This window comes from Muntiacus reevesi, chromosome 3 (genome assembly GCF_963930625.1).
Source record: "Muntiacus reevesi chromosome 3, mMunRee1.1, whole genome shotgun sequence".
NCBI classification, from domain to species: Eukaryota; Metazoa; Chordata; class Mammalia; order Artiodactyla; family Cervidae; genus Muntiacus; species Muntiacus reevesi.
In genome coordinates, this window is record NC_089251.1 from 104,623,833 (window position 1) to 104,639,688 (window position 15,856).

Sequence of the window (15,856 nt, forward strand, 5' to 3'; positions counted from 1 at the left end):
CCACTGCTCAGGTATAGGCTCCTTGAGAGCAAGGATCACAGGTTGCTCATCGCAACATCCCCAAAGCACGAGGATCACAGGTTGCTCATCGCAATGTCCCCAAAGCACTGAGCATGGTGCTTCTGACACAGCAGACACTTCCATGTGCATACACCATGAAATCAAACATCCACGTAACACAACAGCGGCAGCTGAGCAATAAGGGAATTTACAAAACTCCTACTGAGACCTCATTCCATCTAGATGAGATGCTAGATGATCCTTGGGGGAAGGGACCAAATAAGGGGGAGAGAGTACGCAGAAGGATCTCATGGTTTCCAGAAAGTCTGGGCTTGGCTGAGGAGATGATCAGATGTAACTGCTCACCTGCATACAAACAACTCAGGCTGAGGACTGTCACATCCTGCAGACGAGAAGGATTGAGAGGTTCCAGCACAGGTAGAGAAAGGGTGTCCAACGCCATGGTTACGTCAATCACCAGAGAATGAAAACTGGAACATAACAGAAGATTAATAAAAGTGTCTCTGACTCACTTGCTTCTATAATCTGTTAAGGAAAGCGGGCAGGCCATAAAAACTAAACAGTTTTTCTCTTTTGCAGAACAGTTTTAAAATGTAAAGCACATGCACCCTGGAGCACCTTACCCATTACGAACAGCAGTGGCATCTGCTACTGTTGCAGGCATGATAAAGAAGGAATTGGCCAACACTGCATCTTGAAACCGGTTGATGTAGCGCAGGAAATAGGGCAGGTTCAAACACACACGCAGGAGCTTCTCTGAGCCGCCTGAATTAATGAAAAGGCTCAACCTTACAAACAGGCTTCTTCTGCTTAGTTCTTTTCCACTTAAAGAAATTTTGAAAGCAGAGAAACCAGCTTTTTGACAACAGAGTCTTACCAAGTTCCTGAAGACTAGCCACATTCTGAGCTATGAACACATTCTTGGTTTTGATAGTAGAAGCTTGGTCTGTGGATGACTGCTCATCACTTTCTCCTTCCGCCTGAAGAGAAACAAAGGATGTAAAAGGCCTGTGAAGACACTAGCACCTTGGAACTTACCTGGTGGTCCAGTGGTTAAGACTCCATGTTCCCAAGGCAAGGGCCCCAAGTTCAATCCCTATTCAGGGAACTAAGATCCCACATGCCATGCGGAATGTGACCAAAAAATAAATTAAAAAACAAAAAGATACTGTCACCTGTTGATTGTCGTCCTCAAGTTCAGAACAGAACCAACTGTACAAACTACAGCTGCTCCGAGGATACTTGTCAGACTCCCCAGTTAACGAGGGGGAAATCCTCTCTAACATAGGGAAAAATACAAGCTATTTTTCTGGGGGAGGCAGGGTAGTGGTGGAGTATATAGCTTTAAATACATTCTGTAACTAGCACAGAGTGATGCCTTTCACAGTAGGAGTACGGGTTCTTTGTCTACTTGCACCGAGAAATTGTCAGAAGAATAGTCATCAAAATAGTAATCACTAGAGACTTCCCTGGTGGTCCAGTGATTAAGATTCCATGCTTCCAATGCAAGGGGCATGGGTTTGATCCCTGGTCAGGGGACTAAGACTCCACATGCCATTTGGCATGGTCAAAGATATAAATAACTGTATTATTAAAAAAAAATAGTAATAACTGCTGACAGAAGGAATCGGGGTGAATGCTACTTATTTTCAGTTAGTACTCTTCAACTTTCTTTTCACCCTTGGCAGGTACATCATTTTATATCACAAATGTAAAATGCATGCGTTAGCTGTTTTTTCTAGTACTATCATCTTAACAAATCCTACAGGATGAGGTCATTTGACTGAAGTTAACTCACCTGAGTCTGTGGACCTACAGGTGATGATGCTACAGTTCTAGGGTTGAAAACTGACGTTAGCTGGTTCAAAAAATTCATCTGGACCTCCTTCTGCTTCAGCTCTGGGCTTACTGGTGAGGCCAGTTCTTTCTGATCTTCCACTATAAAATATGAAACAGGAGAGCAATGAGGAGTGTCACTAGCAGACCAAAGAGGAAACAGCTGGCAAGGGGAGTGGCCAAGAAACCAAGTCTGGTGGAAGCGCTCACCATCTGAGAGTGTCTTCACTGTCTGGGGCAGCTTGGCCGACTTCATCATCGCTGTAAATGTGATGATTTCAGTTCTGTCTAGTCGGCTACAGCCAGTGCACAGGCCCTTGATGAGGAGAATCAAGTGTTTCTGAAAAGAAAACAAATTCAGATATGCCTTTTAGAGAGGCCTCCTCTGGGTTATATCAAATATGCCTTTTACAGGTTCTATTCTTTAGGGACTTCTAGCTGGCACAAAACCAAATTTAGGTTCAAACCAAGAACTGCAAACTCAGGAAGCAGAGATCACAAATTGATGATCCTCAGACCACACCTCCTTGCAGGTCTCTTACTGGTCTCACAGTGATGTCATTGTTGTTTAAATTTGAAGTTATGGCTACCTTTTTAAAAGAGGGAAGGTTTAACATACAAATCCAGGTTTCCTACCTCTTTCAATAATTCACAAGATCAGATGGAGCCAAACAGTGACTGATCCCTTTATAGCTGGCTCACACGCCCTTCTCAGCCGGCATACTTGACTCATTTTATGTTACTTGCCTGGCCCTCATGGTCAAGTATCTTTGTAATCTAGAAAAGACCTCTGCAGCTCTCTATACCAGAGGCTGATAAACCACAGCCCCAATTTGCCCACTATTTTTGTAAATAAATTTGACTGAACCACAGCTGTGTGCCTCCATTTACATACTGTCTGTGGCTGCCTTCACACTGCAAGGTCAGAGTTTAATAGAGACTGGATGGTCAGCAAATTATCTCCTGTGTAGCCTGTTACAGAAAAAGTCACCAATCCCTGCTCTATGCCATCCCTTCTCCATCATTCCATGGGTTAGTCACAAGCCTACCTCAAAATAAGGGCCAGAAACAGGCCCACCACTCTCACCTGGGAAACAGCGCATGCCTCATCTGGATTCTCCAAACGCAGGAGAGAAAATTCAATCAGGACTTTACAGGCTGCCGCCACAGACTGAAGTTGATTCCGGGGAACTGAGAAAGGAATAAGCTTTACTTAACCTCAGCCTCACAGTCAATGAATCAAATAAGTTTTGAGCTCCATATGTCCAACATTCCCAGTATCATTCTATCAGAATCAACAATCCATCAGGCAAACAAAGGCATCTTGGCACTGATAATCATCAATTGCTTCTAGATCAATTTATCCTATATTTACTAGAAATTAAGATAAGTATAGTAGGAACTACATCACAGGAAGTAACAAGCACTTCAGATACATTAATCCATTTAATCCTCAAACCGATGCTATGAGATAGTTAACCTCTTCTCTTTTTTTAAAAACATAGATAAGGAAAGTAAACCATAGAGAGGTTAAATGATTTGCCCAAGTCACGCAGCTAGACTCAAATCCAGGTGTCTGGCTCTAAAGTTCATGCTGTTACCCACTAGAATATACTGCCTCTCTTTCCCGTCTCTGCAGTGGGCTTCCCACTCAAAGTTTCTCCAAGCTAAAAGTGACTCTTACACTGGTAGCCAATGCCTAGAATAAACGGCACTGGACACCAAAAGATCACTCAGCAACCCTCTAACTTCCTTTCATTTTGCTTGCTTAGCAAATTATTTAAGTAAACAAATAATTCAAATTCTTCAGAACTACATGAATCAGGCTTGGGGGGGAAAAATGAAAATGCCAAGTATCAAAAATACTGGAAAGTAAGGGACTGGTTACTTTAGGGGGAGAAAAGCTTAAAAGATGGGGAACTGAAGTTGAAATCCTTCATATACCAGAGAACACAAAAGGAGAATTTTATTTCTCACCAAAACCAAATAAGGAAGAGAGCCTTGGTTAGTGGCTGCTAACCACAGCTCAGTATCCCCACCTAACCCTCCAATCCCAGCCAGCCCCCCAAAATTAGCACATTAGTAATTACGTATGTAAAATCTGTAAGAAAGCAAGGAAAGTTAATGGTTATGAAACAGATGTCCAAACCAAGCAGTTTCTCAACCCCCCTGGCTGGCCTCGGTCAGGAAGCCTCCAAAGCCTCGCCACGCGGACAGCCGTCTCCGCTCTCGGGGGGCAGGTGACCACTGATACACAGGCGTCACAACAGCGTGTTCAGACAGGACACGCCGCTCCCCATTCACGAGCCCTTAAAGGGAACGACGGGAGGGATACTCACTGAGGCTGCAGACCGTCGTGATATAGTGTGTGGAAAGTGCAACAAAAGAGGAGTAGAATGGCTCGTACTGCTTCTCGTGGTGCAGGATTTCGGATTCACTGCAAGGAAACCAACATTTACTGAGGGCTTACTAGAGGCCAGACGCCCTAGCCCTCTGAGGCGTCACCTGACTTCATCTTCGGAATGGTGCTACTTTGGGCCCTGTTACCATCCCGACATTCAAACTGAGAGAGTGGGGCTTAGAGGCACCAGGCTGAGGAAGTGGCAAAGGCTAACAGGAAACACTTCAAAACTCACTTAGAATTAAAGAAACACAAGTAAAAACCCAACAGGATACCACTGTGTCCTGTATTGATAATTAGCAAAGACCAAAAGCTAATAATGCCACAAGCCGGTCAAAAGAGGGTACAGCAGGACACTCAAAACACTGTTAGTGGGAATACAGACTACAGGAACGCATTTTGAAGACCACCAAGGCCAGTCCGTAACACAGCAACTTAAAAAGAATAAACATTTCAAGGGAAGAAATCATCTGATGGGTGCTAAAATCCAAAATTCTTCAGGTACCAGAGTCCTCCACCCCACTCCCCACATCCACAGGATATATAGCTAGATCACAACAAAGTGATTTTTAACCACATCCCTTATCTTTACCAGAAGAAATGGCCTCTTCAGTGAAAATCTGGAGCCCAGCTACATCTAAAAGCTGGATACATTAATGTCATTCTCTTTACCGCATTAGATGCTAATCACAACCCATGAAACAAGAAGGCAAAGAAAAAACATTAAAATGTATGTTCTTAAATGGAAAAAAGAGCAATGTGCTTAAAAAGTTTCCACAGTAAGTTAATTCTCCAATAAGAACTATCAGCCTAGGAAAGGAAACATAAACAGAGTCTAGACTCGGTTCACTTGTCAAATCAACATGGGAGCCAAAAAGCAAGTGCCACGTCTGGAAGGTGCTAACGTGAGTGATGAATCACCTCAAACAGCACTTAAGAGTCTGACACTTCCCTCTCTGGGAATTCATCAAGGATAAATAAGCATTATCAAAGACCGGTTCCTTATCTTAGAATAACTCCCTCACTAAAAAAAAATATTTATGGAGCACCTATGATGTGCAAGAATCTCCCTGCCCACCAAGGATCATTTCTCTCTAGTTGTTAGATGGACAAAAGAAAGGAAACAAAATCCCTAAAATATCAAGCAACACTCAAAGTTCACAGGGCCATCACACTGCAGGGGGGAAGCGGGGGGCGTCCCACCACACCCAGAAGAGCGCTCCCCACCCCTGCTTCTACCTCTGGGGAAGAGCTGCTCCTTCACCCCCATCCTGACACCCCACACTCATAGTTCTAAGGTTCCCCCACCCTGTAATTTGATGGATTCTGTGAAGCATTTCCCTTCTCTGCTTTATTTCAGAACTTCAGAGCTGCTTACTGCCACGCCCCGCCCCCCATGTTTTTCAACCGGACAGGTTTACCACAACCAAGAGAATCACTGCCCATCCGAAGAAGGAACTCACCGCTGTTTCCTTCTCATCCTGATAATAAAATACATCCGAAACACAGGCGTAGTAGACACAGTAACTTCGTGGTTCAAAGTTGCCACATTATGATTAAACAAACCCTTCCTCCTGCCAGAGACACACACAGCTGCCTTATTCCCATCAAGAAACAACACCCTCTAGGGAAGGACGGCCATGGACAACAGGGAAAAAGGAGCAGAGCGGGCTTGAGCTCCACTCACAGTGTGCTTCGGGCAAGGAAGGATAAACCTGGGAAAACCCGTTTTTAAGACACTAAAAGGGGACAGCAGGCAGGGAGACACGTGGCTCAAAGGACAAGGTCGCATCTCGTGGTTCTGAAGGAGCGTGTGTGTGGGGAACCTAGCAAAGAAGTGTCGCCGCCCTTTTTGACCGCACCCTCGTTCCCTGAGAATCTGACAGACACCAAGTCACCAGAGGAGGCAAAGAAATGTAAAAATGGAACAAAGAGCAAGATATTAAGTAGAAACGCGAAGAACGCAGAAACTGAAGGCAAGTATGACACAGAAGAAAAACAAGGAGACATAAAGGTGAAAATATTTCTCCTCCAGGCAGTCAAGCTACTTTCCTTAAACATGTGCTTCGCCTAACAAACTGCAACAAAGTACCACAGAGCCCAAAAACTGCTGAAAGGACAAAGAATCTGAAGCAATTATATTCCATTTTAAAATAAAATTACATACCAATTAAAAATAAATGCAATACAGAGTACAAAGGAAAACAGCAGTTAAGCAGCCAGGTCAGAAAAACCCAATTTGACTTGTAAGTGAAAAAGAACTAGCCAGGGTCTGGAAACCTGGGTGTTCCAGGAAGAGTGAAAAATGTAATGGGCAAAATAAAAGACTTCGGATTCACTGCCACTTCTCCCTCTTGTTGTTTCGTCACTAAGCTGTGCCTGACTCTCTGACCCCACGGACTGTAGCCTGTCAGGCTCATCTGTCCATGGGATTTTCCCAGGCAAGAATATTAGAATGGGCTGCCATTTCCTTCCCAGGGGATTTTCCCCACCCAGGGATCAATCCCATGTCTCCAGCATTGGCAGGGGGATTCTTTACCACTGAACTTATAACTATATAACTAGTTATGTAACTACTAGTTATATCTTTGCCGTCAACAGGGGAAACTCAAAGCCTTTTCCCGTCACCAGAATCACCAGCTCCCAAGTATAGAATCCACTGAGTTTGTTCCAAGATATGCTTATAAACAATCACAACAAATAAATTATGAGATACAGAAAACATTTTAAAAATATATGTTTAACGAACATTCACTGTGTGTTACAGAGTACTTAATACATGTTAATAAACAAGTGAAAATTTTCACATACGTCTCTCACACTCTCAACAAACTTGTAGGGAACGTGATATTGAGACACAGAAACATTACCTAATCTCACAACTAACTATAGGCTTCTCACTCTGGAGCTGGCTCTTCTTTTGAAGGTCAATCACAAACTCAACTGATGATGGCACCAAAGTACCCCTTTCTCCCTCTCTGAGATTGTTAGAAAATGACTGTGCATTATCTAATGGGGATGTTACTAACAGCTTCTGCCTTCCCAAGCACGTCTCCTTGGTCTAAGTTTCATCAAATACCTGGGAGGCAGAGACTCGAGGAGGCTTATCATTAAGAAAGGCAGGACAAGAAAAAAAAAAGACAGGACAGCCTAGGAAGGACTGGCTCAGGAGAGTGAGTCAAAGTCGCTAATTCATGTCCAACTCTTTGCGTCCCCATGGACTATACCATCCATGGAATTCTCCAGGCCAGAATACCGGAGTGGGTAGCCTTTCCCTTCTCCAGGGGATTGCCCAACTCTGGGATCAAACCCAGGTCTCCCACATTGCAGGCAGATTCTTTACCAGCTGAGCCACAAGGGAAGCCCAACGGAAAGGGACTTTTTTTTTTAATCTGCAAAGACTCATAGAATTATTCAATGACAACCATGCTCACCAGCATATCCTGCACACAGTTAAGAACGGAATTCTGTATTTGATAGTACATGCAGTTACATTCAACAATTACACTAATCAAACCCACATACAGCATGTGCTCCATTAAGCTGGTTTTAGCTTCATTTCTGGTCTAGAAAAGTAATGGTATTTGAAAGATTTTTAATCTTTACTACTAAGGGAGGCCTGGCATGCTTCGATTCATGGGGTCGCAAAGACTCGGACACGACTGAGCGACTGAACTGAAGTGAACTGAACTAAAAGACATACTATCAACAAGCGGCAGAAATGAAGTCTGCTTCAAGTAAACTCAAATTATCTTTTTCTTTTAAAAAAATCACTTTTCAGAGTTGTTGTTCAGTCACTCAGTCATGTCCGACTCTTTGTGACCCCATGGAATGCAGCATGCCAGGCTTCCCTGTCCATCACCATCTCCCAGAGTTTGCTCAAACCCGTGTCCAGTGAGTTGGTGATGCCATCCAACCATCTCATCCTCTGTTGTCCCCTTCTCCTCCTGCCTTCAGTCTTTCCCAGCATCGGGGTCTTTTCTAATGAGTCAGCTCTTTGCATCAGGTGGCCAAAGTATTAGAGCTTCAGCTTCAGCATCAGACCTTCCAATGAATATTCAGGATTGATTTCCTTTCGGATTGACTGGTTTGATCTCCTTGCAGTCCAAGGGACTCTCGGAAGAGTCTTCTCCAACACCACAGTTCAAAAGCATCAGTTCTTTGGTGCTCGGTTTTCTTTATGGTCCAACTCTCATATCCACACGTGACCACTGAAAAAACCACAGCTTTGACTAGATGGACCTTTGTTGGCAAAGTAATGTCTCACTTTTTTAATACACTATCTAGGTTTATCATAGCTTTTCTTCCAAGGAGCAAGCTTGTTGAATTTCATGGCTGCAGTCACCATCTGCAATGATTTTGGAGCCCAGAAAAATAAAGTCTGTCACTGTTTCCATTGTTTCCCCATCTATGTGCAATGAAGTGATCCCTCCTAATTTATCCATACTAATCCCTCCTTTGTTTCAGTTTGGTTACAAAGTCAAACTAAACAAACAGGGTTCAGAGAAATCCCTGGAGGTCCAGTGGTTAGGACAGGGGATTTCACCGCCAAGGACCCAGGTTCACTGGTGTGGTGCAGCCAAAAAAACAAAAACGTAATGACAGGATCTGGACCTCATCAGAATTATTTCATCTCCCTTCTCTTCAAACCAAAGATCAATTCCAATTATAAAGGTATGAAAAGACAGAGACAGAAAGTAGAATGGCAGAGTACTGAGGAATCTCAGAGCATGTGTCATCGTCCCCAAAAGTCAAAAAAGGGAGGAATTCAGGGAATGAGCAACCAACCGCCAGACAGGAAGTAAGAGCTGACATGATGGGGCTAGGACATCAAAGGAGGGTGGGGTAGGGGAGCGTGGAGGGAGCAGCAGAGAGCAATGGGCTGTAACAAGAAATAAAAGGTCCCTGGAGGTAAAGAAGAAAAACATGGGAGGCGTAACAACAGAAAGAAGCACAGGACTGCAGGGGAGCAGCAATCACAGATGCAGAAAGAGAGCAGCAACCAGGCACCAGAACCTCCCATCAGCCACGAAGAGGAGGACTCACAGCGTCTGCACAGGGCAGGCTCTGACCCAGTCCTACACTCAAGAGCCATACCTTGACATTCAAGAAATAATTCCACAATTCTGACTTTTTTCTTTTTGGAAAGGCAAATAAAACCTTTGAGAAACAGAATATTGATAGCAGGTTATTAATTTTTATGCTCTAAGCCAGGGGTTGGCAAACTATGACCTGTAGGTCAAATCTGACCAGTCTTCCCGCTCTGTACAGGCCATATTTAAGAATAGTTTTTACATGTGTCTTTATGGCTGGGAAAAAAAAAATCAAAAGAATATTTTGTGACATGTAAATATCACATGAAATTCACATGGGTGCCCATAAACAAGACTTTGGACATAGCCACGCCCATTTATTTACATAATGCATATGGCCGCTTTCGCCACACAATGGCTGAGTGGACTAGTGCACACAGCCCTGTTATGGCCCACAAATTAAATTTACTCTGGCCCTTCACAGAAAAAGTGTGCTGATCTCTGCTCTACACCAAACTGAACACTTGATACGTTTAGGTTGTTTTTAACCGTAAAGAACTTGTAAGCCAGATATTTCTTCTGGAAATTACAGAACCATGTGACAGCAAACCAATAAACACTCCCATGTGCAAGAGTCTGAAAAGATCTTATTGAGAGAGGGAGGGAAAGAGAGAGAGAGAATAACTGCTTTCTGTGGAAAAATGATCTCTCAGACAATAAGTGCAACCTTAAGATCATATTACTCTCAGAGAGCCTGAAGAGGACACACTGCTCTGTTCCAAAGTTGACTGAGCCACAAAAAACAGCATAGAGACTTCAAGGGTCTCGCCTTCCAATAAAAAAGATGTGCTACTCAACAGCAATCAGTTTGGACTTCTCTTCTAAACCATGAAAAGAGGTCTCACTAGCATCTACAAACACAGGCAACTCTTGATTATCTTAGCTATACAGAGTGTAAGAGGGGCCCCTATCACTTATTTGGCAAAATTAAAACATACCTTGATGTATTTTATTTCGGCTTCTTCTACAGGTGGAAAGGAGCTGCTTAACTATTACAGTTTAAAAGACACAGGCCTCAATACTGGATGTATGGGAGTATGTCAACAAATGACTTTATTACTTACAGCTTATGTCCATAAAAACATAAAAGTAAATGCTCTAAAAAGAGTGGAACACTGTCCATTCTAAGTAACATGACAAGTATAATTTGTGAAAATACCACTAATCCAAATACTGAAAACAGTTATATAAAGAGGCTACATAATTTGAGAGCAGTATCTTTGATATCTGTTTACATCATCCGAACCTTCTTGGCTTAATAATTAGACAGGAAAATCCATCTGAAAGGTAACTGTGAAGTTACTAAACCAAACCATTATTTTAATCTAATTTATTTTTTAAACCGCATCGAAAGTAGCACAAAGCTAACAATAAACACTGCAATAGACCATCTGTCAAATCATGGGCCTCCCTTGAGAAATAAAAAACAATTTCTAACCTTCTGGATAACATGAAGGTAATACTCTTGTTGGCAGGAAGCTAAAATGAGCCAGTAAGCAACTGCGGAAAGTTGCTGAAGTCACATTTGGCTAGAAAAATGAAAGTGAGACTGGCTTTAAAGGCAGGTCTACCATTAAACTAACGAGAGACCGCTCTGAGCAAGGTTAAGAAACGAAAAGCCAGGCACTCTGGTGATCCCTGGCCTTGTATGACACAACTCGCATAATCTAAGAATCTCAAAAGGGCAAAACCACGTTAACAGCAAACCAATCAACAGTCCTGACGGTAAGAGCCTGAACATTCTCTGGTTGCGAGACAGTGAGAGTGCGCGGTGTCAGGGAGGAAATGACCTCTGAGAATAACACTAACATGGTTTTTAATCAAAGAGCGTTACAGTAGTAACATACCATAAATGCAACCTGGAAAAAAAAAAAGAGTCATCAATACCTTGAGCAGAAACAGCATGTGCCCCGAGTGATTACTGCAGAACGGAGGCCGTTATTAAATTGTGTGGTAGGCCCCCGATTAAAACCCCGCGGGTCCGCTCCAGCCCAGGCCAGGGGGATGAGCGCGGACGAGAAATGCAAACTCATCGGAGCTTTGACCTTAACAGAGGGGGCAGCCCCGAAGGCAGACCCCTCACAGGGTGACGCGTCCCGCAAAATTACTCCCAGCCTGGCCGGCCGCGCCCTCCCGAGAAGTCGTCCTCAGAAGTTTTGCTCGGGGGGGGGGAACTGAGGCACGAGGTACTCGCACGGGCTGGCGGAAGTAATGCCAGACAAGCCTTCGACTCGCGGGGCCGCGTAGCCCCGAAGCCGGGGCCGCGGCGTCCCGGAGCCGCAGGAGGAAGTCGGGAAGCTGGGGGCCCGCACCCTCCGGCACGACCTCCCATCCCCCTCCCGGCACCCGCCCCGCCGGCGCCGCCGCCCGGTACCTCTCGATGACTGAGGCCACCAGCTGCGGCAACTCCTTCATCTCGAAGGCGGAATAGGACGCGGACAGCAAGGGCCGCACCGCCACCTCCCAGCCCGGGGTCGTGTCTCCCGCCGGGGCCGGGGCCCCGGCCGCCGGCGCCACAGCCGCCGCCTCTTCGCCGCCGCTCGTCGCCATCTTCCGTCGTACTCCTGCGGCTCCCTCCGGGGGCTTGCCACCGGCCCAGCGCCGCCTCCCGGGAGGGGGCGGAAGTGACGCGACCGACGCGTCAGAAAGCGCGACGCGGTCGCCGGCCAAACTGCGCAACGCGGGAGGCTGGCTTCCCTACGCTCTGGCAAAGGGAGCGTGGCGCCGCTGCGAGGCCGCGGGGCGGGGCAGGGGGCGGGGTCGAGGGTTGCGCGCAGGCCGGACGCCGCGCCCCGGAAGGCGGCGGCGGTGCTAGGCTCTGGGCCTGAGTGCTGGTAGTCCTGCCTGACGCTGGGGACTGCGTGGTTTCGGCGGGCACCCCAGGGAGGTGAGTTTGGAGCGTGGTTATCAGTTGGCTAGACCGAGGCCTCGAAGTAGACCTGCATTCGGCGACTATGACGGCCCCGGCTCTAGACAGCCAAGAAGAGGCGGTCGTAGCCCAGTCACCTCCCCGGCTTCACCTCCCGGGCGGCCCCCAGGAGTTGCGGCGCGGCTCGCCTGGCTCTTCCTCCTCTCACCGTCGCCTGCTATCCTTGCAGTCACCAGGCCTAACCGCTTTTCGCGCGGAAGCCTCTTCTATGTTTCGATTACCCTCATTAGTAACATTACCAGCTCGCCTTTGCATCACTGTGATTTGCCGTGCAAGACCCCATTCCCCACCTTTTCTACCAGCAAAGCAAGAGTATAAACTTTTCCCTCTCGTTATTTTCTTGTTTCTACTTGTGACCTTTTCTTCTCCACCTAGACAAGCTCCTTTAGCTTTTGTGGTAAAGCTGGCTTAGAATCTCTCTCTCAGTCGTGTCCAACTCTTTGCGACGCCATGGACTGCAGCCCAGTAGGTTCCTCCGTGGGATTTTCCAGGCAAGCGTACCGGAGTGGGTTGCCTTTTCCTTCTCCAGGGGATCTTCCCCACCCAGGGATCGAACCCGGGTCTCTCGCATTGCGGGCGGACGCTTTACCATCTGAGCCACCAAGAAAGCTCTATGATAACCTACTGCCTTCCACTATATAGGATATCGTGTATGCATCACCAAACCAAAACATTTTCCTTTTAAACCTTCAGATAGCTGTGATAAAAAATAAAAATTTTTGTTACTCAAAATTTCTCTGTAAAACAGGATATATCTTATACGAATCTGTGTCTTATAGAACAGTAATGATGTTGGATATATTTCCTTGTACTGCAATTTCCTTATTTGCCCAGTGGAGATGATGCAGGTCCTTACCAAGTTCACTAGGCTGTTGCCAACATCAAGGAGATAATTTATGCACGTTTTTAGAGATAAATAAACCATTATGCAAAATACCCTTATGCTCATAGCAGCACTACAGATTACCCTAGATCCCTTTGGGTAAATACAGAACTTCCTCTACTGTAGCTGGTTTGGTGGTGCTGAATTCTTTTTGCTTATCTGTAAGGTTTTTTTATTTCTCTATCAAATCTGAATAAGAGTCTTCTGGATAGAGTATGCTTTGCTGTAGGTTTTTCTCCTTTAAGTATTGTGCCACTCTTTTCCTGGCCTGCAGAGTTTCTGCTGTAAAATCAGCTGATAGCCTTATGGGAGTTCCTTTGTATATTATTTGTTGCTTTTAATATTCTCAATCTTCAATTTTTGTCCTTTTGGTTACATTGTATCTTGGTGTGTATCTCTGTGGGTTAATCTCCTGGACAGCACTTCTGGGCTTCTGTGACTGTTTCCTTTCCCAGGTTAGGGAACTTTTCAGCTATTACCTCTTCAAATATTTTTCTCAGGCCCTTTCTCTTCTTCTGGGACTTCTATAATGAGAATATTTTTGCAACAACATGGATGGACCAAGAGATGATCATACTATGTGAAGTAAGACAGAAAGAAAAAGCCAAATACCATATGATATCACTTACATGGGGAATCTAAAATATGACATAGGGGCTTCCTTGGCAGTCCAGTGGTTAAGACTGCGCTCCCACTGCAAGGGGGTGGGAGCCTTGATCCTTGCTTGGAAAATTAAGATCCCACATACCACTCAGCACAACCAAAAATAAATAATCAATTCAGTCGCTCAGTTGTGTCTGACTCTTTGCCACCCCATGGACTGCATCACGCCAGGCTTCCCTGTCCATCACCAACTCCCAGAGCTTGCTCAAACTCATGTCCATCGAATAGATGAAGTCATCCAAACATCTCATCCTGTCATCCCCTTCTCCTCCTGCCTTCAATCTTGCCCAGCATCAGGATCTTTTCCAGTGAGTCACTTCTTCACATCAGGTAGCCAAAGTATTGGAGTTTCAACTTCAGCATCAGTCCTTCCAATGAATATTCAGGACTGCTTTCCTTTAGAATGAACTGGTTGGATCTCCTTGCAGTCCAGGGGACTCTCAAGAATCTTCAACACAGTGTTCAAAAGTATCAATTCTTCAGCGCTCAGCTTTCTTTATGGTCCAACTCTCATATCCATACATGACTACTGGAAAAACCATAGCTTTGAGTAGACAGACCTTTGTTGGCAAAGTAATGTCTCAGCTTTTTATTTATTTATATGTCTCAGCTTTTTAATATGCTGTCTAGGTTGGTCATAGCTTTTCTTCCAAGGAGCAAGCATCTTTTAATTTCATGCAGTCACCATCTGCAGTGATTTGGAGCCCCCCAAAATAAAGTCTCTCACTGTTTCTGTTGTTACTCCATCTATTTGCCATGAAGGGATGGGACCAGATGTCATGATCTTAGTTTTTTGAATGTTGAGTTTTAAGCCAAATTTTTCACTCTCCTCTTTCTCTTTCATCAATAGACTCTTTAGTTCTTCGCTTTCTGCCATCAGGGTAGTGTCATCTGCATATCTGAGGTTATTGATATTTCTCCCAGCAATCTTGATTCCAGCTTGTGCTTCATCCAGCCTGGCATTTTGCATGATGTACTCTGCATTTAAATTAAATAAACAGGGTGACAATATACAGCCTTGACATAACTCCTTTCCCAGTTTGGAACCGGTCTGTTGTTCCACGTCCAGTTCTAACTGTTGCTCCTTGATCTGCATACAGATTTATCAGGAGGCAGGTAAGATGGTCTGATATTCCCATCTCTTGAAGAATTCTCCACAGTTTGTTGTGATCCACACAGTCAAAGGTTTTGGCATAGTCAATAAAGCAGAAGAGGATGTTTTCTGGAACTCTCTTGCTTTTTCTATGATCCAATGGATGTTGGCAATTTGATCTCTGGTTCCTCTACCTTTTCTAAATGCAGTTTGAACATCTGGAAGTTCACAGTTCATGTACTGTTGAAGCCGGACTTGGAGAATTTTGAGCATTACTTTGCTGGCATGTGAGATGAGGGCAATTGTGTGATACTTTGAACATTCTTTGGCATTGCCTTTCTTTGGGATTAGAATGAAAACTGACCTTTTCCAGTCCTGTGGCCACTGCTTACTTTTCCAAATTTGCTGACATATTGAGTGCAGCACTTTCACAGCATCATCTTTTAGGATTTGAAATAGCTCAACTGGAATTCCATCACCTCCACTATCCTAGCATGTAGTGATGCTTCATAAGGCCCACTTAATAAATAAATAATAATCTTAAAATGACATAAGTGAATGTATCCATAAAACAGACTCAGACACAGAGAACAGACTTGCGGTTGCAGGGGCAGGGCAGTATGGGAGAAGGATGGATTGGGAGTTTGGAATTAGTAGATGTTAGATGCAAACTATTACATATAGAATGGATAAACAAGGTCCTACTGTATAACATAAGGAACTGTATTCAATATCCTGTAATAAAACATAATGGAAAAGTTTAAAAAAAAAAAACAATTTCTTGCTCTGTGTATCCATTCTCCTCCCAAGTTCTTTCATCATCTTTACCATCATTGCTCTGAACTGAAAAGAATGAACATTTATCGACAGGGGATACTGTATATATTTTTGCTGATAAAAAGTGATCTGGGTTCCAGATCTAAGAGGAAAAAGCAGA

The 15,856-nt window shown here is 44.6% G+C and overlaps 1 protein-coding gene across 2 annotated transcripts in view; it reads right to left on the minus strand.

The window, feature by feature from the left end:
• The window catches only part of UBR4 (ubiquitin protein ligase E3 component n-recognin 4), a 132,213-nt gene extending 120,265 nt beyond the window's left edge, over nucleotides 1-11,948 (minus strand). For both annotated transcript variants that reach the window (XM_065929934.1, XM_065929933.1), the window contains exons 1-8: nucleotides 11,726-11,948; nucleotides 4,197-4,294; nucleotides 2,945-3,048; nucleotides 2,068-2,197; nucleotides 1,820-1,959; nucleotides 899-1,001; nucleotides 645-786; nucleotides 367-491 (exon numbers count right to left, since the gene is read on the minus strand). In XM_065929934.1, the coding sequence (XP_065786006.1) occupies nucleotides 367-491; nucleotides 645-786; nucleotides 899-1,001; nucleotides 1,820-1,959; nucleotides 2,068-2,197; nucleotides 2,945-3,048; nucleotides 4,197-4,294; nucleotides 11,726-11,901 (1,018 nt within the window). In that variant the 5' untranslated portion in view covers nucleotides 11,902-11,948. The remainder of the gene's footprint in view (nucleotides 1-366; nucleotides 492-644; nucleotides 787-898; nucleotides 1,002-1,819; nucleotides 1,960-2,067; nucleotides 2,198-2,944; nucleotides 3,049-4,196; nucleotides 4,295-11,725) is intronic.
• Nucleotides 11,949-15,856: the final 3,908 nt, after the last annotated feature.